General features: G+C 36.3%; 1 protein-coding gene across 3 annotated transcripts in view; it reads left to right on the forward strand.

The window, feature by feature from the left end:
* Positions 1 to 22,637, forward strand: part of LOC576361 (ataxin-7-like protein 1) — a 44,031-nt gene that overhangs the window by 7,155 nt on the left and 14,239 nt on the right. For all 3 annotated transcript variants that reach the window (XM_776676.5, XM_011683703.2, XM_031000142.1), the window contains exons 3-4: positions 1,399 to 1,503; positions 21,537 to 22,204. In XM_776676.5, coding sequence (XP_781769.3) covers positions 1,399 to 1,503; positions 21,537 to 22,204 — 773 coding nt within the window. The remainder of the gene's footprint in view (positions 1 to 1,398; positions 1,504 to 21,536; positions 22,205 to 22,637) is intronic.

Consider the following 22,637-nt stretch of genomic DNA (forward strand, 5'->3'; position numbering starts at 1 on the left):
CCACAACATCCATTGGTATTAGAAACTTTTGGAAATAGGTGCATGATCATTTTTTGAAAAGAGAAAAAATGTAACAATTCTGAAGTTAACTTGTGACATGCCTTGGCTGATAGAGATTGAGGCTTTTGGTTCAGCAACACATACAATTTTTGTATGGTAGTGTGTGCTGGATCTCTAGAATACAGTGACGATAAAAATATTTTGTAGTCAGTGTCCTATATCCTGCACTGTACTCTACAGTTTGCATTTTTGCCTGCACATAATATCTTAAACAAAGTAAATGTGTATAGAATAATCATAGGGTATACTTATTTCAACGTTATTTGTTATTTCAAACATACCTTGGACATTTGTCGATGGTGAAATGATTATGAAAGGTTGATTCGGTTCTACACCAATAACCAGTGAGTCATGTATGCACTGGGACTATTATTTCTACAAACAAAGAGCACCCTTCCCCCCATGATATAGAAACCATGGAGAACAGGAATAATGATTTTGAGCTGGAAGCTATTAAAGGATAATGTTTGTAAACATATTGATAGACATATAATTCTAAGTTTTGTCTCTGCAATGCAGGATGTCCTTGAAAGTGATGAAACCCTTTATGGGCCCCTACCTTTGCTCTTTGATTATATTGGAAATGCTGCCATCTACTGGCTTATGAAACATACACCGCAGTGCATACGTGTATATGTGAGACGGAGATCCATTTATTGCCCAGGAAGGAAAGCTCTCAGGTCTCCCATCCTTAGAGGAAGATAGGTTACTAATTTTCACAAGTAGTAGGCTTTTTTATATTGGCAAATAGAAATTAGTACTCAATATTCCCACATAATACATGTATGTCAGCAATGACTGTGTTGATAAGTAAGAATAAATGTGAGATAAAACTGTATTTCTTCTATATTTATTTTCGATGCCTACTTAGCTGCCGTTCCTCATGTTGGTTCATTTGAAAGTTTATTAATTCAAAGCAAGTTTTAAATGATAAACAGTTACCCTTTAGCCATATATCAAGTTCCACACCATTAACATGTTGACCCAGAAGTTTTGAATGTGTGTCACTAATGTTTAACAGGGAATTTGCACTTACAATTTATTGTAATTGGAAAATATGTTTAGTCATAATTTGATTGAGCCATGGGGTAGTAGACTATGCCCCCCCCCCCCCAGTTATAAGTTGCATGATACATTGGCTTGAAAGGTGATATCTATTTTGGAAATTGATGTGTTTTGAAAATACCATACAGAATTTGTTAACTGATTACTTTTTCATATAAAGTTATCTAATTTTGCCTTTTTTGTTTTTATCTCAGCAGGCAAAACATGCTTATAATTGAATGATTTATTTGTCCATGGTGTCATAATATTTCCTTAACCAAGATGTTATTCTAGATTCTCCAATGTTTGGGCTTTGTCCAGCAAGGGATGAGTTCTACCTGGTGGTGTGTGAGCAGTGTAAACAAGTGGTCAAACCTCAGGCATTACAGAGGCATATAGGTAAGTACTGCTATACTGCCATTTTATAACTTAGTAGTTCTAATAAGCTTCTTTTCTAAGCTTCAGCTGAATTATTATGCTGTGAGCGTCGAAAATCGGCAGCCTAGCATAGCAGGGTAATGTTGGAGCGCCTTGAGGACCTTACAAGGTTGATACGTGCGCTATATAAGAATCCAATATAATTATTATTATTATTATTATTATCGTAAAGGGAGATTTCAACCAGATATCGAGTTGGTATTAATTGAAGCAGAAAAATGAAATGAACAGATCAGTGAAAGTTTGAGAAAACTGGACAAGAGATGAAACCCTTGTGAATTTTTAAAGTTGTATGTGTATTTCATCAAATACAAATAAGCACTTCAATTTCCCTTGCAAGCAGTGCTCCATTCATTTTGAGTTGAGAATTATAACAGATAATCCCACTTCTTGGCTAGTGGTAAAGGAATAGATCTAATGTATGAAGGAGTGTGTAGAAATGTGTCCAATGCTATATTTAAGGATCAGGGGAGTCTTTCACAAAGACTAAGATCGAATTTAAGTAGGACTAAACTATGGCAGGTTGTTCATGCCACTGTTTTCTCTCACCATTTCCTGACATTGGTTTCTCAAGGGACCTACAAACTGTGGTCACAAATCTTCAGAATTTACCTTTTTTAATAGTTCATTATTGAAGGAAAAATATTATCTAAAGATCATAATTGAGAGACCAATGGTGAGAGCACCCAGTGGCATAAATGGCCTGACATAGTTAACTCCAACTTAAAGTTGATCTTAGTCTTTGTGAACCCCCCCCCCCCTGGTATGATGACAGAACAAGAAAGACAAAGTGGAAATTATTTGATACAAGACAAACGAAGAGCTGCTCATATAGGAAATCACAGTCGCTAAAAATGTGTTTCTGATTTGACAACTTAAAAAGCTCCAAACTTATCCTTTATCACATTTTCCTCAAACTTTCATTAATCCCTCTCTTTCTTTTTCTGCCTGTATTAAAGTCAACTTTATGGCAGGATGTTGTAGTATTCATAATTCCACTTTTAAGTATAACAATGGTGAAATGAATGAAACTAACATCATTGTGATTAATCTATCCAGTGATCATCATCATGGTCAAGTTAGATTATAAACTGCTGGAAAAGACCCATGTAAAATTGATTGAGTTGATAAGCCCAAAGTTGATGTGTTTGAATGGTTTTCATTGCACCAATGAACCAAAGTAATAGTACGATTACCATGGAGTTCATCTACAAGGTGTTCATTAAGATACCATCAAGAAGGTACAAGGCAGGTGGAGGAATGTGATGATGGTAAGTATTGAGTGCCTCACAGTGGATGAGATATATTTTCAGGATAAACAGCACATCTGTAGGAAAACAGATTTTATTTGCTGAAGAAGAAAGAAACAAATTGTTTGCCTGATTTCCGACTATGCATGATCATTCTGCACTTTTAAAAACAATTTTTTATCAACAAGCAGAGTTTGAACATGGCATTCACAGCTGCCAACCATTCCGTTATTCCTGAGATTACTCCGTTTTTTCCTCCAAATTATGGTAGTATGTTTTTTCTTCATAAAATACGTTTTTTTTAATAATGTTTATAATTTTATTATTATTATTTTTTTATTTTCTTATTTCATTTTTACATACCTCACATCAAACAACTGCCCTAAAATGTTATTTGGATCACAAAGTCAATAGAAAATTAACGTTAAAACATACTTGAAGAGAAAAATATTCTCAAAAAGAATGAGACGCCGATAATACGAAAAAATCAACAACAAAATACCTACTTGTAAATAAACTATAGGTCCTAAAATGGAAAAAAAAACAGCATGAGGAATGGACATTTCTGCATTGGAAGTTTGTTGCGTGTGGTTGTAAGCTTTGTTTTAACCCTATTTAGCCCGGGGGGGGGCTTGAGAAGCCCCCCCCTCGACATTTTTCGCGATAATTTTTTAACGCAAGAAAATCTTGCACTGAAATTTTGTGACTTTTTTCTTTCGAGTCTTGCCCATCTTTTGAAAGAAATTTTTCGAAAATCGGACCTACCATTACAAAGTCACATGACCTTTTGTCTTTGCATGTCAGCCCGAAAATCGCTCATTTTTGTGATTTGTGTACAAAACATATGGAAATCTCATTTTTTCAAATAAAGAGATAAAACATTGGTTATTTGGTCTTGTTTATAGTTAAGGTGTTTATTTTGGGGTCAAAATAGTTGAATTATAGTTGGAAATTAAATAAAACAACAAAAACAATAAAAATACATGAGTTAAAAAAACAAAGAAATACATAAGAAATTATCAAAACAATAGATAACATAAAGAATAACCCTGGTTTTTCAAGTTTTTGTGTTGTATTATTATTCCAAATGATCTAACAAATATATGTAGTGAGAAAGAATGCTTAAATATGAATAATGTCTGATTTATGGGCAAAAATGTGAATTTGATGACCTTATTTGCATAAATTACCATAAATATGCAAATGAGTGAATTTTTCAAAAAATTGAAATTACCATAGTAATCTATACACTTCACTTGACATGTATGCAAATTTTCGCGGCGATCGGTCGTTTCACGGCCGAGATCATAGGGGGGGGCCTGAGAAGCCCCCCCCGGGCTATGCAGTTTCAAAATAGCCCGGGCTAAATAGGGTTAAGGAATTCCTTTTTTTGCTTGAAATTCCTTCTTTTTTTTTTGTCATCATGGTTCCTTTTTTTGGTTGTACAAGATTGGCAGCTCTGGGCATAGATCTCTGGTCCACTGTCTGTCACTGGACAGTGAGACTGTCACTGGAACACGGCAGTGATACAATGACTTTGAAATATATGCATGTGCGTGTCCAGGATTCCATTAAGTGCCCATTGATATTCAAGAGTCCCTTTCTCTTGAGATCTGGTACAAAAATCACTCTATGTGGAAGCTACTGGCACAACTACAAACAAATCAGTTACTGCTAAAGTCATTGCTGAGCCTAGAACACTAAATAAAATATGAGAAAAAATTGGATGGCTGCTTGATGAACCAGCTCTAAAATTTTAAAAAGGTTCCATTAAAATATATACACAAACATAGATTATTCCATCATTGTATGGGCACCTGTGGACCATCAGTCATATTGATGTACTGCAAATAGGCTTGACAATTATTTATTGATTTAATATTATAATATGACAAATATAGATTGTATTAGCGCTTAATTGAAATGACAGTGACAGCAAATGATGCGATGATGCAATTAGTATAGACAACCAAAGAAATCCCCCTTAGAAAAAGGGAATGAAATTATTATTATTAAATTTTGTTGTTGTTTAAATGCCTTTCTGGCTCCAAACAGACGATATGGTCCCGCATTATCAATTACGTGTAAGCACCTTTGAATGCTCTGTTGTTATTGCTTTTAATACAGAAGCACACCTTTTCAGTGTAAGCAAAGAGTGGATCTCTAGGTATTAGGTTAATGATGATAATAATAATGAAATAACCGGAAGATTTGATGGATGATGAGAGGTACAATTAGGCTGTAGACAATCACTAGATTAGTGAAGAATATGATCAGGCAATTTCAATAACATTGCATATCACCTGAGGCTGCGACGAGTAATCGAACTTGACTCGTACTTGAATAGTCAGCCACCATTTTTTTTTTTTTTTCGGGGGGGGGGGGGGGGGTTTGGTTTTGTTTGCCCGCGCCTGGCACTGTCCAGGCCGACGCTTACCCGTGCCAGGGAGAGCGTCAGCCGCCAGCATGGTACCGTGGGTAAAAATGTTTCCCAGCTCAATCACTGTCAACTCACCACTCAGAAACTGGGACCGGATGTCCGGATTTCTGTTTGGAATCAGAGGAAAATGGATTAGTCTGTCATCTTTGGTTTTAAAAACTGCATTGTTTACTATTATTATTATTATTAAGTCGGTGCCTTCTACTGCAACTTGCGCGAGTTTTTGGAGACAGACCTGGCATACTTCTTCCGTAGTATGGTGGTGGCAAAAAAAATAAAAAATATATAAGCTTGGGAGTGTACTCGAGTACCTCGTTACACGGTTATGCACAGCCTTAATATCACCTGCTCGAATTTGCGAGCATGATTGACAGTTTCATATCAGATATTCCGAACATGATTTCTATCAGCAACTCACCAAGGTATTGAAATTGCCCTTGATTTGATCTCTGGAAAGTCTTTGGGATTCCTCTGAAGGATTATTTTGTTTCTAAACCTTCATGCACCTGTCATATCTTCAGGAAAACACAGTCATTATTTAAGATAACATTAGATGATCAAATTATCATATCTAACAGATCATAAGACTTCCTATTCTAAACTGTTATTACTAATATTAGTGTCTTGATTTACTTCTTCAATACATACTCAATGTCAATGTTATTTCCATGAATTCATCAGAAACTCATTATAAAGTCATCATTACATTGTAAGTCATGGAACATACAATACAGAACTATATAATGTACCATCAAGGAAAGTAATTTAGAAATTCTGAGAATTAAGGACTAGGAGAGATTAGTGACACTTCAAGTGCTGCTCTTGTAAAATAGAAATTGATGATTTGTGTATCTATTGGCAAATTCTATTGAGAAAGTAGAAAGAAGATATGACAAGTGGCAAGATGAAGAGGCAGTTTTAAGTATGAGAGGGATTTTCTTTTTTTGTACACCACCCAGCTGCCTGTCAGGCTGTCTGCCGTATGAAACCAAATATGCTTCGTGCCCTTTATCTATCTTCCTGCATGATTTAGAAGAAGTAGAAAAAAAGACAACACATCTCATGCTTATGTAAAGAATGTTCTGAAGATCCCAGACAGGTTGATCTAATCCCTTCCTCAGCAGGAAATTTTGGACAAAATTCAATGGTCCCAACACCATATTTTGAGTGTAAACACATTGATAGACTGGTAAATGCTTTCCTAATGAATATGATGAGACTGAGATACTGTAAATTGTTGATAAATGCTACTGAAACATGAATTTTAGTCTTGGCTTCTTTTATTATGGATAAGAAGGGTATTGATTAGAATAATGCATACAAGGATATAGCATTGTTCTATTGTAGGGCACAAATGAGGGCCATATACTCTGATTGTCAATACATCATGCTATTCAAAGTAAATTGTGAATCAAGTGTACAATACAGTGTACATGTTTGCCAGTAAATTTGTTCCACATACATTGACCTTCAATTCACCGATTTAATTTGCTTGTGCAATTAAAACATCAAGTGCTATAGAAGTACAGATATGGGGAATTCCCGTGTTGGCAATAATTGGCGCTCTAACAACACAAAATTTTCCCCAAGCCTTAAGGTCATTTAGAATGTTTATATATATACTGTAAAGTGTAAACTCAGAAAACGGTATTAATATGCCGCAGTGCATGTAAGCTCTCACAACACAAAATTTTCCCCAAGCCTTAAGGTCATTTAGAATGTTTATATATATACTGTAGAGTGTAAACTCAGAAAACGGTATTAATATGCCGCAGTGCATGTAAGCATGTGTGGGTTAACATAACGCTTGTATAGGATGATTTCAAGATAAGAAAAACTCCTTTAAAGCAGGTTTTTGGTGGTTCAAAACAAAAATTGGAGTTCGAAATTATGTATATTTTGATACTTTCAAATTATCACAATATTTTTTGGCTGACTGTCAACATACAAGAAATACATGAAGCCAAACATGAAGCCAAACATGAAGCCAAACGTGATGCATGTTTATGTTATGTAAAGCATTGGTATTGGGTATTTCCATTGACAACCTGTACAAAGTGTACAGCAAACTTTGCTTTAGAAAGGTTATATAAATAACAACCAACATGTCTAAATACCTTTATATATTTGGGAATTCTTTCCCCCCCCCCCCCTGAATGTATGTCTAGGCATATAGAATGTATTGAATATACTTGCTATACTGGTATACTGTACATTAAATATTGTAGGAAATGAGAACTGAGTAGTGAGCATACAATGATGAAGTTATATAATGTCGGTCTTATTCCCCAGAATGTATATATAAGAAGTAAGTTCTACAAATCTTTTCAGGCTAATTTTTTTTTCTTCATATAATTGCAAACAATTTTTCCCAAATGTTTATAGACATGGTTTTTAGACTGCTGGTGTATCAAATTGAAAGGGAGGATTTTTCCTTGACACAAAAACATTTTGTAAACTAGCAGGACCCGCGGAAATCCGCGGGATCCTAGAGGGGGGCGGGGGGTGTAAATAGATATATAGAGACTGTCTAAATTAAAACCACCAAGAACTTTATTTGCCATTCAGGCCATTAAAAAAATATACATGTTTAGCGTCCCCGCCCGCTTCCTTTTTGGGGGCCACCTCCTATATTTTTTTTTTTTTAAACAGCTTCCCCGCCCGTTTCCTTTTTGGGGGCCGCCTCCTATTTTTTTTTTTTTGAAATTTTTTTGAATTTTTTTTATTTTTAAAAATTTTTTATAGAAAAAAAACAGCGTCCCCACCCGCTTCCTTTCTGGGGGCCGCCTCTCCTATTTTTTTTTTTTTTTTGAATTTTTTTTTTGATTTTTTTTTTTTTTTTTTTTTTTTTAAAGAAAAAAAAACATGAAAAGCACTGCTAAAATGTATTTCTGATCTTAAAAAAGAAAAGAAAAAAATTGTCGGCTGCCATCTTGAAAAATAGCCTGAATGTCAGGGAAAATGTACGGAGCAGCCATTTGAAAGAAAAAAAAAAAAAAAAAAAAAAAAAGGGCCTCGATCCTCCTTCCCATTTTTCAGAAAAAACAGGACGCTAAACATGTTTTTTTTTAAATTTGGCCTTATATAAAAAAATTTAAAAAAACGATCCAACTGTACCGGTAGTTATTCTTTAAGCCACTGGAACTGCGTAGAGTTCCGTAGTGTGGCGTACCGACTACGCAGAAATTAGGCTGCGTATTAATGGGAAAATAGTCCCTGCGTAGGTTATGCGTAGGCTGGCGTACAGGTTTGCTTATATGGTTGCTTACTGTGTGGAAAGCTTTTACTGCTTTGACGATCTGGCGTAGGGTAGCATAGTGTTGCGTAAAAAGGCGTACTTTCTGCGTCAAGTTTCTACGCTGAAAGTACGCGAAAAAAATTAAACATGTTGACTTGTTTTCGTTCATCTTGCGTACCCCTTTCTGTCCCTCAGCATATAGTAACGTAGGCCAGCGTAGTTGGTAGCAACACTACGCAACTCTACGTATTGACCCCACGCCAATTAGTGACCCGCAAGTGTCACAAATAAAGTATTAAAAATATGCTCATCTGACCCTAATTAAACGCCTAAAACCCCCGAGCTTTCGGGGGTTTATGGCCCCTTGAAACCCTTGGACCCCACGCCTATATTGTATATACACTCAACTCACTGCAATCTGATCTCTCAACTTTGAAGAACGTAACCCCCGAGCTTTTGGGGGTTTATGGCCCCTTGAAACAAATATACACTCAACTCAGGGTTTCAGGTTTCCTTCTTCATAATTGCCTATTTAAAAAAAAAAAACATTTTTCTAGTTCAATAACTAAGTTTTCATGCATTGATTTGATGCAAGAACTGTAACATAATAGACCCTAGATTGTGATTATTTCTGACCATAAATTTCGATAATTATTTTTCAAAGTAAAATTTTCACAAGAAAATCAGACAGTCGTTTAAAAACGTAGACATTAGTAATACTTTTACTAATTCTAAGCTCAGGTTTCGTAAATCTATTCACGAAACTATATTGAAATCGCGGCAATAATGATGCAAACCAACAGATAACAATTTCAAAGTGTCAAATCTCTTCGACTCGAGCTCAGCTCAGCTCTACTCACACACATAACACTCCAGCGTAACTCCACGAAGCTCAAACACAGGCGCCGCAGGCCTCGGACGCCTGCGGTGCCCGGTGCCGGTGTTGGAGATTCCTCGAGTTACTGCACTGTGATGTGTGGTGACTGAAGTTAGCTTGCGACTGAATTGTCAGTCCAATGGTTTTCTTGTCAAAACTTTCCCTTTAGAAAATGATAATCAAAATTGAGTACACATGGCCGTAATAATCACAAAATAAGCTTTGATTTCATACCTCCATTCACGAAAACTATATAAAAATCGCGGCAATCATGATGGAAATAGGTCTCTAAGTTTGGACGTCGACGGGAAGCCCCGTGTATCTCTTGTGCAGCTACTACATGCAAATCCATGCAAAGCACATCCTAGCTACAACAAAGCACATCCTATAGAAAGATGCTTTACTCTCGGTAATCCCGACCCTGTATATCGTGCATTTAATACGCAACTTAATGTGAGTGGATGGTCATCGGTCGTGTGTCTACGGATGTCATGTTGAATATCCATGAGGTATCTCTGTCGTCACGCATATCCTGCATTATGCATGTCGCGTCTGTTTTCGCCCTGGACGTCGACACGGAGGAGGACCTCGGGCGGAGTATAGCCAATTCGCTAGAGTAGACTCTCCCGCGGACGATGGCACCGGGCACGGGTACCCCGAGGGCAGGGTTTAGGAGGAGATAGCCGCACCAACTTGGGTCGGCGATCTCATTAAAAAACAATAGAATACAAAGGCTCGCGGAGACGTCGCGCCCCCCGCGGAGCCTTAGCGTATTACTTATATAGATTATATGTACTGGGATGTACTGTATACCTTGAATTGGCCTACCGGTATATCACCTTAGGGGCAAGTGTACCTATTTCTACAGACTTCTTGATTCGGCATCATCATGTCTGATTCATGAATCAATTCAGCTATCTGAAAGTGATTTATTATTGACACCTTCCATGGCCAGAAAATATACCTCACAAGCATAAGTCTGCAGCCAGCAATATAGATTCACCCTTATAAATGAAGAAAAAAAAGTTGTTGTTTCTATTTTATCAATGACTGTATCCAGTAAATCTACATACAGAGTAATTAATTAGCAAACATATTTTGCTTTTCATCAGCTCCATGTATGTTATTGTACCCAGCAAAATTAGTATAAAGAAGCTGTGATATACAATTGTAATAAGCCTATCCATCTACTGGCGTCTTTTTTTATTCTATACTTGCTGTAAAATTTATATGACTTTTATTTGACAGTTACATGTAGTATGCTGCCCTCATAAATACATGTAGGCTCTTAAAATTTGTAAATGGTTGCCAGTGGTTGCAAATATCTAGTAGTATTGCTGTTTGTCACCTCAGGTACATGTAGGTACTCGCCTTCATGTATATAGCATAAGAATACCCACATGTATCATAAAAAAATGAAAGAATGTTATAATGATATAAGCGAATGGAATGAATGGGCAATATGAAACGGTATAGTAAGCTATTACTCATCAAATTACTTAATAATGGGTAATGGCATACAATGACCACATCGCATGTCATTCATGACTCATTTATAAATGTCACTACCTCAATTGTGATACGATGCTTTCACCTTCACTACCAAACCAGACATGAATTCTGTAGTGTGGATAACGTGCTAATTAAACCATGAATATAATGCAATGATTTTGAAAAACCTTGACGTACCGGTAGGTAAGCTCTGTCATGGTTAAGTACAGTATCTGCATTACCTCTAGAGACGTAATTTGCAGTTGCAACGGCTGTCCATCTTGGTATCAAATGATGTACTGATATGTAACAGCTATTGTTCTTTTCTTAACAAAGGCACGTCTTCATCATCTCGAGATTGCCAAATAGCCCGCTATTTCTGATTTGGGAAATAATCCCAAAGTTACAAATCGCGTCTTCATCAGCTCGAGATTCGACCTCGAAACTTGAAACTTGACCTTAAGGAATAAGCTCGAGATATTTTGCTCAGCGTTAGCGCATAGTGCGAGTCTTCGGTCTGGTGAAGACGCACAGGACAAAAAGCTGGATATTTTGCAAACTATCCCAAGATATCTTGGGATGACAATCCTGACCAAATATCCCGCTAATTGCTACTTCGGTCTGATGAAGATGCAAATTAGCTGGATAGTTTGTGATTGGGATAGTTCAAATAGCTGGATATTTGGCAATCTCGAGATAGTGATGACAGGCCTATAGACACTCAAGAAAAAAAATCAAGGGCAATTTCAATACCCTATTGTAAGTGTATACCCCATAGTGATCATGGTAGATTGTGTAATATATCATTGTAATTTTCAAAAAGTGAAGGACTAGGACTTTACCTAAGGTCCGTTTTATAAAGTATTTGTGATTGTGTTCCTTTCTTCTACATTTATAGGTGAGAAATAGGGTTGAAATTTAATGACCTACATCTTGAAGACTCACTGAGGGTTTGGGTGTTTTCTACACACATGTAATACTGAACACTGAGCAGCTAAATATACATGTAGATGCACATGGAGTCAATTCCAAGTCATGCGTTTATGAGTGTGCCGTAGCTTCCATTTAACATTATTTTGACTCAATGTTGTGACAATCTTGCGATTGATTGTTTTGGCAAGTTGATGAAATGAGCCACATGTCACCGATTGTGTGTGATCTTATCTCAAACTGTTAGATTTGATAGAGGCAGTGTATTAATAGCTGGATGATTCACAGGTAAGTTGCTTGATAGCTCACCATACGTTACTCACCTAACCCGCCTTTGGGATTTCAAGAAAGGTTAGCAGAGCAAATCACTTTCTATCAGCACACCATCTCACAGTATGGAGTGTTGGAAGTGTTATTACTACAATGATTCAATTTCTCATATCAAGCCTTCACTAAATTGTCCTTATGTTATTTTTTCTTGTGTCCATTCTTGTAGAGATTTTAAATCTAGAAGGTTATTTTTTAAACCTTATGTTATTATGCTTTCTTTTGTTATTGAAATCCAGTCGTGATGGCAAACTACTCTAGAGGAAAACACAAAATTCAGAGAAGTAAACTAGTGAAAGTTTGAATGAAATTGGACATGAAATGAAAAATCAACATGAGTCTTTGAAAGTTGTAATCACTAGATAGGTATGGGCTCTTTATTAATTGGCTGAATTGGTAACTTCTCTGTGATGTCATGCCGGGCTACTTTCCCATTTGTTCCAACACTCAAAACCACTAAAATTTCAATTTTTCTAAAATGTATGACTCTGGAGGGTCTATTCTCTTTAGAGGACCTATCATTATTTCTATCCATAATATATTTTGAGGAGTGCCCTAAGGGAGAAGGGCACTAAGGAGAGAAACTGAAATATTTTTGTACACTACTGGGGAGTTATCCGTGACTATGTTGCAATCCACCGACCAAACTGCCAATTTGAGATTTGCATAGACTTAATTATCTCATATTTCAAACATCAAGTAATTGATAGCTTGTTGCCTTCTAGATATTATCATTGAACTGAATCTAGTCTGGAAAATAAAACAGATACTCTACATCAAGACCCGTATTTATTGATGTGGTAATCGCATTTTCCAAGACCGTGACCTACAAAACAATTGACTTGTCTATCACATTTTCCAAGACTGTGACCTACAAAAAAATTGACTTGTCTATCACATGGATGCTAAATTTAGTAGGGGCAGCTAAATGTAGTCATGCAGGATCTCAAGACAGCTGCTATTAGCCATGAAAAGAGGTTCTTCAATCCATTAGTCTGTCAGTTCGAGAGGAATTAGAGTGAGGTTGTATTCTATGAACTTTCTCTATTAAATTGATATTATGGTATAAATGCTCAGTTTTCCTACATGAGCTGCAGGTGGGACCAATTGTAACTGGGGTTTTTGCACAATGTAAAAATACAGGTACCGGTACATACCTGAAATCTGTTCCAAGTCTTAGGAATTGGGGCTATGTAATTGTAATCAATTAGGAAGATAGGGAGAATTAGTGAACAAACAGCACATATTCAATATAAGTGAAAATTCAATCATTCAAAACAAAGTTAACACCATAATGTTGATGTTTGTCTACTCTGACTCTTTACCAAATTTGTTCTTTTTAAAGATAAAGACCAGTAATGGTCATGCGATTGCATTGTGAAAGAAACATTGTGGAATCGACCAGAAAAGGTTGATCATCTAGCATCTAGCATCTACAAGGTTCTGGAATCATCAAAATGATAAGAAATTTGGCCCATTCTTCGTAAAGTTACAAGCACTATACACAGAAAGATGTATATGGGACTACCCTATATCTCTCACAGACCATGAGAGAAACAAATTTACCAAATATATGAATTAGTAGGCGGTTTCCCGGCAAATTTTTTATCATCATGTATTAGTCAAAACATATTCTTTCACATGATTGGTAACGAGAGCTTCCACTTCATTTTTTGAAATTGGGGCGTTTCCAATACTGGTCTTTACCTTTAACTGACTTGTGCTGCTGACTACTGAATTATCTCATTGCCAAAGGGTTTACATAGGGGTCACCGGGTTCAAGCAGGCGATGGGTCAATATTAAGCAGATCTTTCATTGTAATGTCATGTTTTGTTTTACTTAATTACTTGTTAAAGTTCACAATTAGTTCACAAATTTTGATAAATTTCAAATAGGGCCTATGGCCGTACAAAGGTAGCTGCGACCATGAAAATCTCAGAATATGTAGTTGTGATACATAAATTCCAAACGGGAATAGCTGATTTCTTTTAGTCAAGAAAAATTGTTTTATAGCTTAATTAATAGCTGAACCTTGAGTGGGAGCTATACAACATAAAGAGTTATTATGTACAATTTCATAACTTTAGACAGATCACTGAATATTGTAGGATCGCATATGCTTCCAATATTTTAATTTGAACCAAATTCATGACCCCATACCAACACTTTGTATTACTTTTAAGGTCTTCAATTTACATGTACATGTAGGACGTTGCCCAAAATATGTTTGATGTCATTTTGGATTATTTGCACTTGATTTTATATGATGTGAATTGTGAAATGTATTCATTGACCTCATAAGGGTCTAAATTCATTAACATGTACATGCAGACTCATAATTGAAATGTGTGTGGTATTAAAATGAAATTACATGTGTTTGAAAAGAGATAGATTTTGGGAGAAATTAGTTTCACAAACGGGGACAATTACATGTAGGTCTTTATTTCTTGGATCAGCCCTCTCGCCCTCCAACCCCCCTCCAACTCCCCCCCCCCTCCAACTCCCCCCCCTCCAACTCCCCCCCCCCTCCAACTCCCCCCCCCCCCTCCAACTCCCCCCTCCAACTCCCCCCTCCAACTCCCCCCTCCAACTCTCCCCCTCCGTCCAACTCCCCCCCTCCGTCCAACTCCCCCCTCCAACTCCCCCCTCCAACTCCCCCCTCCAACTCCCCCCTCCAACTCCCCCCTCCAACTCCCACCTCCAATTCCCACCTCCAACTCCCCCCCCCCCAACTCCCCCCCCCCTCCAACTCCCCTACCTCCAACTCCCCTACCTCCAACCCCCTCCAACCCCCCCATCCTGGTAGATACATGGAGATGTGTCGAAACATCCTTTTTATTAGGATCTGATGTGGCCATTGAATATACACATGAATTAATTAAACCAAAGGGTAGACAATTGAATTATACTTGTAGTAACTAGCCAAATGTGATATTGTGCACCCATGTGGATGTTAGAGAAATTGTGTCAAGCACTGACTCTCTAAACACAATTAGGGATACCCTTGCCAACCGACAGACTGACACCGATCATGCACCCAAACATTACGTTCAACTAGACGTGATGATGACATGGGCAATCCCGAGTCAAACTCTATGCTATTACTTTCCTAACCCCCAATACACAAATGACAATGATAACCACAACACAAGAAACGGAGACAGAGAGAAGAAGGAAAAAAAAAAAAACCGGGCAGGCATGCATATTGTCACACACACACACACAGACACACATACACAAGTTGGACGTTGCTCTCACACTCAAGTATACACTTTATACGTTTGTATTGGACATGTATGTGTTCCACCTGCCCTGTGCGTGCATGGTTCCACAATCTAGATCTCTGACAATCACTTTGTAAACATACCACCAACATATTCATAATTTCACGGAAACTCATTGAATGTTAATTAGAGACATCGCTTTTACGGTTGGAATTTAATCCCATGGAAAATTTGATCAATTTGAGATGGATTTGTCGGTGAGTTGCGATATTTGGGGGTAATCCCCATCTTTGATTCTTGTAGTGTTTTGGTTTTGCTCTGTGTATGGGAGGTCAGGGGAAAATGCTCAGCTATTGGTAATGTACATGTACATGTAAACATTTCTTTCAATGATACCATACTTTGTAAACAATTATGGTCATGATAAAATAATACTGGTCCAGCTTGAATGCTATTTATTTCTTGTATTTCTTGTTTGATTCTGATGGATTCGAACGACCTGTTGTTCAGTTACTATGAGATCATTTTTATGGTAGGGTAAGACTCTGTGATCTGAAATACGAAAGCTTATAAAAAGTTATGGTTTTTTTGTATTTGAATAGTTAAAGTACAATGTACATTGTAGATGTGCGAAGATTTTTAAAACTAACTTTTTTTTCATTATTGCAAAGGTGAAACTTTGATTGGACAATTTTATCAAAATTCAATGCTCATAAACATTCAAAGTAATGATTATTATCAATTACAAAACGCTTAATTACAGCCCCGGTATAGCACCTGAAGAGCTTTATGAACACTGCTGAGATGTGTGACATCACAAGTTGGGCATGATTTGCACAAGCAGACGATGTCCCATGACATCTCACACATTTTCAGTTCCTGTTTTGTCATCTTCTCTTCAGTTAATTCTCTTACTTTACTACCGTCAGGCTAAATGTTTAATCTATTGCCTCACTCTAAATCCCGCAGATGGTACTATTTTGATGAAAAGTGCAGCAATGAAAAAATAAAGGAATCTGTCGCTTGTAAACAAAATAAAGACACCACTGTGTTTTCAGCTGCATACACCGCAGTATGTTTGGCGTTCCATGCTATCATTCCAGGGGATTTTCAATTTGAAAGTGTGGTTTCTTTGATTGTTCATTAACCCCTATCCTGTGTATTTACAAGCAAAAGATTTTAGTTATCAGAATCGGTTTCATATCCCTTTTTGAATGGTGTGAAATACCATCACATTTATATACACTAAACTTATTATAATTTGAGAAATAATAGCATTGCAATTATGTTCATTCTTTATGGGATGTCGTCTGCTTGAGCAAATCATGCGCAACCTGTGATGTCACACATCTCGGCAGCGTTCGGAGAGCTCTTCAGGTGCTATGCCGGGGCTGTATTTAAGCGTTTTGTAATTTTGATAATTTTTGAAAACTTTCTGATCTTAAATCAATGTTTGTGAAAGTATGTTCTGAGTTAGGACATTGCATTGCCATAGGTTGATAATGAATGCAAAAAGCTCTCTGCCATCATTAGAAAAAGTGTTTAATCTACTGAGTACAGACTTTCATTTTGTTAGGACAAGTATACCTTTCTGGAAATTATATAACAGAGCTTCGAGAATGCGGCCCAACATTTTGTTTTCATTATGTGCATTATTTCAATTATGATTTATCGTTATGAGATTATATGTAGAAGTTATTAAAAAATTCCTTTACATTTGATAACGAAATATGCTGTTGTTGATTTCAGTGAATCACAGCTTCATATACAAGAGAAGCTTCTCTCTTGCAAGATTGAAACATAAATTTGTTTTAAATGTCAGGGGCGGTATTCTGAACCCTGTGTTATCTCTAATATTGTTGTATCTTTGAAGATAAGATAAAGTTGGTATTCTGAACATTGTTGTAACTTTTGTGTTATCTTTTGTTGTATCTTTTCTCTCATCTTATTGGCCGCGCCTGCGCTCATACTTTGGTGCGCTTGTAATTGTGCGTATTATTAATAAAGTGGCATTTAATTCTCATTTGCATATGCGCACGGGAGATAATATGTCGAGATAATTGGTATTCTGAAAGTTGTTGTATCTTTTATCTTATCTTATCTTGCATGGTATTTACAACAATATTTACAACAGGTAGGGGGTTGTTGTATCTTTCGTGGTGATATAATGGCGGCAATATTTTTTGCCCAGAACCAACTTCGTGCCAATAGACGAGTTAGAAGAAGATTGTGTGTTGACCGGAAACATCACAGATGAGAACTTTCTAAGATATTACATGCTAGGATAGGACTATTTTAATGCTCTCATCTTAACCAATATAGTGAAAGCGTGATTTGTCTTCATGATCCACATTCAACAGCGCATAATGATGACGCGCGTAATAAGTGCTAAAATAACTAAATACGCCCAAGATTAGTATGCGCTAGGCGCATCTTCAGATATGGCATAAAGTATTCCTATTGGTTGATCTACTTATCATGCTTATATAAAATAGATTTTGATTGGTAGGGTCCATAAAAATGGGCGTGTCATCAATGGTCAAAGATAAGATAGAGGCGGTCCTTCAAGAGATAACACAGGGATAAAACAATGTTCAGAATACCAACTTACAACAATATTAGCGCTGTGTTATCTCTGGAAGATACAACAAAAGATAACACAAAACTTACAACAATGTTCAGAATACCACCCCAGGACTCTATAACAACAATTAACTAGGAGTTTTCATACATGAAGTAGACATTTGAATGAGGAGTTGTTATTAATAGGCTTTTCGAGATTCATGAATGATTATTGGTAATTTGGTATGTTAATTTTTTTGCTTACCCAAGTTTTTAAAAAGAACATAATTTTGAATTATGAGGGCTATTGTGTGCAGAGGTTTTATTTGTTGCATTTTGTTGATTCATTTTTGATGGTAGCTCTTTTGTCAATTTACAAGGACCTTTTTCCAAAGATAAGGTGCTGAATTATCCTCAGTCACAATATATTTATTCTGCTGGGGCTCACATATGTTTGGAAATTAAATTTATAAGTACTGTGCTACACAATTCATTAAGATATGGCATGTGTTTTTGTTTTTTTCATTTCAAAATACAATTGTTGTTGGTCTTATTAGTCTACTTGGAAATTGACCCTTATTAAAACTTAAGGAATTTTTTCTTACATTCTTCGCAAATTAAACAATTTATTACTTTTTCTATCATGTTAAAAAAAAATTGAATACAGTTTAATACATTTGAGATCATCTTGTACCTGTACCTACATGTACAGTGTGTACATGTAGCTTCATGTACATGTAGAGCATTCTGTTAATTGTTACATTTACATAATGTAGGGCATACATGTAGATGGGGTTAGTTGTTTATAAAGCTATTTAGAAACATTATATTGAACAACAAATTACTTGTTTTTGTAGTGCTTTGATTGAATCTTTATATTCTAAGAAATAAACTGCATTATTTATATGAGTATAAATGTATTTTATCTCAAACTTCAGACAAAGAATTTGTTTTTCCTACTTGAACTATAAATAATCACTTTATTACATTTTTTTGTTAATCACTTATTATAATAAGCATGTGCAGAAATCAATTCCAAAGTGATAATATTCAACCTCAATTTATCCAAAGAAAAGCTACAGTATGTACCGTAATATATTGCATCTTACATCCCACTTTTTGACTGGAGGTTAAAGGATCTCTAAAAGATTGAGGGTATTATAGTCTTAGCTTTGTGCTTCTGAGTTCTGACCCAATTTATATTGAACTTTCTCATAGGACTTGATTTGATTGTGGGATAAACTAGTCTAAAAGCTTTATTGATTCCCGCTTAAATGAGTGAATATTACAATTATTAATTTTTCATTTGTTAAAGGTATTACAAAGTTTTGGGAAATTTTGAAAAATGGGTGGATAGTGATTCTTTACAATTTTAATATATTTGGATGCCCCTGTGGATGTATTACAAACACCAGAAATTTTAGCCCCTGAAACACTTCTGCTTTCGAGAAAAATTGAATATAAAGATTTACCGGTGCTCCCGGTAAATTTTGATAAATTTCAAATAGCTCCTACGGCCGTACATTGGTAGCTGCGACCATGAAAATCTCAGAGTATGTAGTTGTGGTATATCATTTCCGAACGAGAATAGCTAATCAGTCAATTTTAGTCAATAAACATTGTTTTGTAGCTTAATTAAAATCTTGACCTTGAGAGGGAGCTATTCAACATACAGTGTTTATTATTTACAATTTCATAACTTTAGAGTCGATTTCGACCGCGACAACGATCACTGAATATTGTAGGATCGTATATGCTTCCAATATGTTCATTTGAACCAAATTCATGACCCCATACAAAAACTTTGTATTACCTTTAAGATTGAAGGAAATCTTTTCAAAAGAAACTGTTAAAGACAACATACCGGTAATAGATATTTAATATTTAATTCATACTTTACCCTTATACAACATCAATAAGTTTTAGCACATTACATCTACATGAGCATGTACTATGTTTTGTTGGTCAATACTGCATGTTCACGAATGCTATGTCTCGTGTATGTGCAATTGTGCATGTATGTATGTAAAATGTACTGCACATGTGAGACATTTTATGTGGTTGCGGAAAGGTTAAAAACCTCCATTTAAACTTTCTGGCTAGAAGGACGCGACATCTGATAATAATTTCCCATGCACATGTATGTGATTGTGTGACACAATACAATAGAGCCACTCAATCTGTGATGGAAGTCCGATGAAAGTCTAATATAGATGCATTAACACCGTCTGGTAGGTCAATATGGAAAAAATCGACGATCATGATGTATTTATGTATGAGAATAGAAGACATTGAATACTGGAGGGATAAACATGGGATGGTATTACCTAAGTATGCCTATGAGTATCCTCCATACTGCCATTGTCAATTAAATGCTATTTTATAAGCTGGGAATGATTGTGAGATCAGGTGCCAGTTCTGAAGTGGCATTTTAGCATGGTGGAGACTGGAGACAGTGTGATTTGATTCAGCATTCAATTTCATTTCCAATGGGTTTCATTCTGTGTTAAATGTCTCAGGCTTCGTATTTAGCAGGTTAACTTTACTGCTGTATTGAATCTTGAGTTCTGCTAATAGCATTTTGAGAGATTCTGCAAAATATGAAAACTGGCTGCATGTTACATTCACATGAAAGCAGTAACTTACTCTTGAGACCGAATGGTGTGTATGTACTGTAGAGTGATATCCTTAAGTAGCATTATTTGCTGATACCCAGATACATTTATCATTCAATTTATACCAAAACTGTTTCCTAGATATCAGTTTTAGTTGTTGGTCTTTAATATTCAGTGAATAATTTTCTTGATACTGGCAGAATCCATTTAACATCTTTACCAGTACTCAACATTTTCTAGAATGTCACATTCATCATGAACCGGTTTCGTCTTAATCTGTTGATTACCCTCTACCTGTTTGTCGTATTCATATCAGTTTTGAAAATGATATTATTATATCTCTCATAAGTCTCATTATATGTCTTATGACACATGTAGCATTCAGAAAGATAAGATAGCCTTTGTAGTTTATGTATATATGGAGGTCAAATCAATAATGCCTTTGAATCCTTGCAGGTGTTTAGTAATACTTCTTTCTTTCAGGTTATTTTCAAGTTAACCTTCCATGAAAAACAGACTGTTTTGGGTTAACCTTCATAGAATAGTCCTCCCAAATGAAGATCATTTATCTTGAAATATTAGTACAGAACCTATGTGCTTGTTGTTGATACACATGATTGATTCATTGAGGATCATGCTATGTGCCTTTTGTCAGCATACAGAGTAGAATTTCTGCTCCATATAACACCAGATGATTACTGAATTTGGACATTCAAAACAGTTTTGAATGGGAACGGTATGCCACAGTCGGATTTGTTTTCCCTATGCACTGAAACATGAACCTTGACTGAAAGGATAGATGTCAAAAGATTGATAGTAACCTGCTATATGAGATTCATTGTTATCATGATCTTATTCTTTAAGTTACATTAAATGCCTTTTCAAAATATATATACATTCAAGAATTCAAGTAACATTGATATGTTCAAAATGCATTTTAGTTGACATGCCTTGCTTAGGTTTTAGCCCTGTGTCAATTCTTCTTGAGCATTAATTTACAGGATTATTTAACCATTTATTTTCTATTTTCACCATCCAGAGTTCCGCCATGGGAAGCCTCCGGACGGACCACTGCCTCCTCTGCCTATTCCTGCTCCTTTGGGAGGCACCTCGTCACCCACCTGCAATAAGCAGATAATGCATGCACATCGGAAAACAGGCAGATCGGTATCAAGACCACCCTCTCGGTCAAACTCTCATCCGCTGTTTGTGTCGCTGCCACAAGTTGCAAACTCCCCTTCCCCGGAATCTGAAACAAAAAGGACACAAAGCGTGCCTGATTTAATCGCTGCCGCAAAGCCTTCCATAGACATTAGTCCCATGAGGCAATTGGAAGATCACCTGCGGCAACCCCACAGCACCTCACCACCGCCACCTCACGACCCTCACATACCGTCGCAAGGGTCTCCTCCGTCTTCAAACCACGATGTACTTTCAGCTCCATCTTCTCCCGTGGATACAGTACTTTTAGATTCGCCGTCTCTGAGTGGGATAACATCCTTTTCCTCCCTCCAGACAACAGAACTCTCGCAGGAGCTATCCATTCAAGTGCCATCTCAAGATGACTCACTTGTCAATAGAACTGTGCCCTCTATTGATACAAACTATGCAGGTGAAAACGTGGAGGTTGTGTTAGCGTCTCCTCCTGTACAAACCATGCCTGTGCCACTAACATCAGCAGAGAGTTTATCAACGTCCCTTTCCACGGTTTGTATTTCATAAAATACTTCTATCTCAAATTTATTTCATGTCTTTCCTCTTTTACTTCTTTTTGCTTCTACTTTAATTAAGTTTAATTGTTATTTTTTTAATGATTATGGAAATTTTGATATGATATTTAAATACCATATGAAAACAAAGTAGGTTTCCACACAAAACTTTTAGTTGACACATCAAAAGAAATATACATGTACTACTAAGTACTAACATATTGAAATGTCAAAATTAAATATTATAAACTGCTTATTTTGTGGTCAATATAATTTGACCCATTTGTCAAATTTTTACTTTATTTGATGCAACTGTGCTGAACTACGGGCAAGAATGAAATTAAAACCGGATATATATATATATTATTATACTATATGTAAAGTGATACGGAAATGTTAATTATATATACTGGTAATGGTGATGAGGTTTA

This window comes from Strongylocentrotus purpuratus, unplaced genomic scaffold (genome assembly GCF_000002235.5).
Source record: "Strongylocentrotus purpuratus isolate Spur 01 unplaced genomic scaffold, Spur_5.0 spur5_scaffold_6, whole genome shotgun sequence".
Classification (NCBI taxonomy): domain Eukaryota; kingdom Metazoa; phylum Echinodermata; class Echinoidea; order Camarodonta; family Strongylocentrotidae; genus Strongylocentrotus; species Strongylocentrotus purpuratus.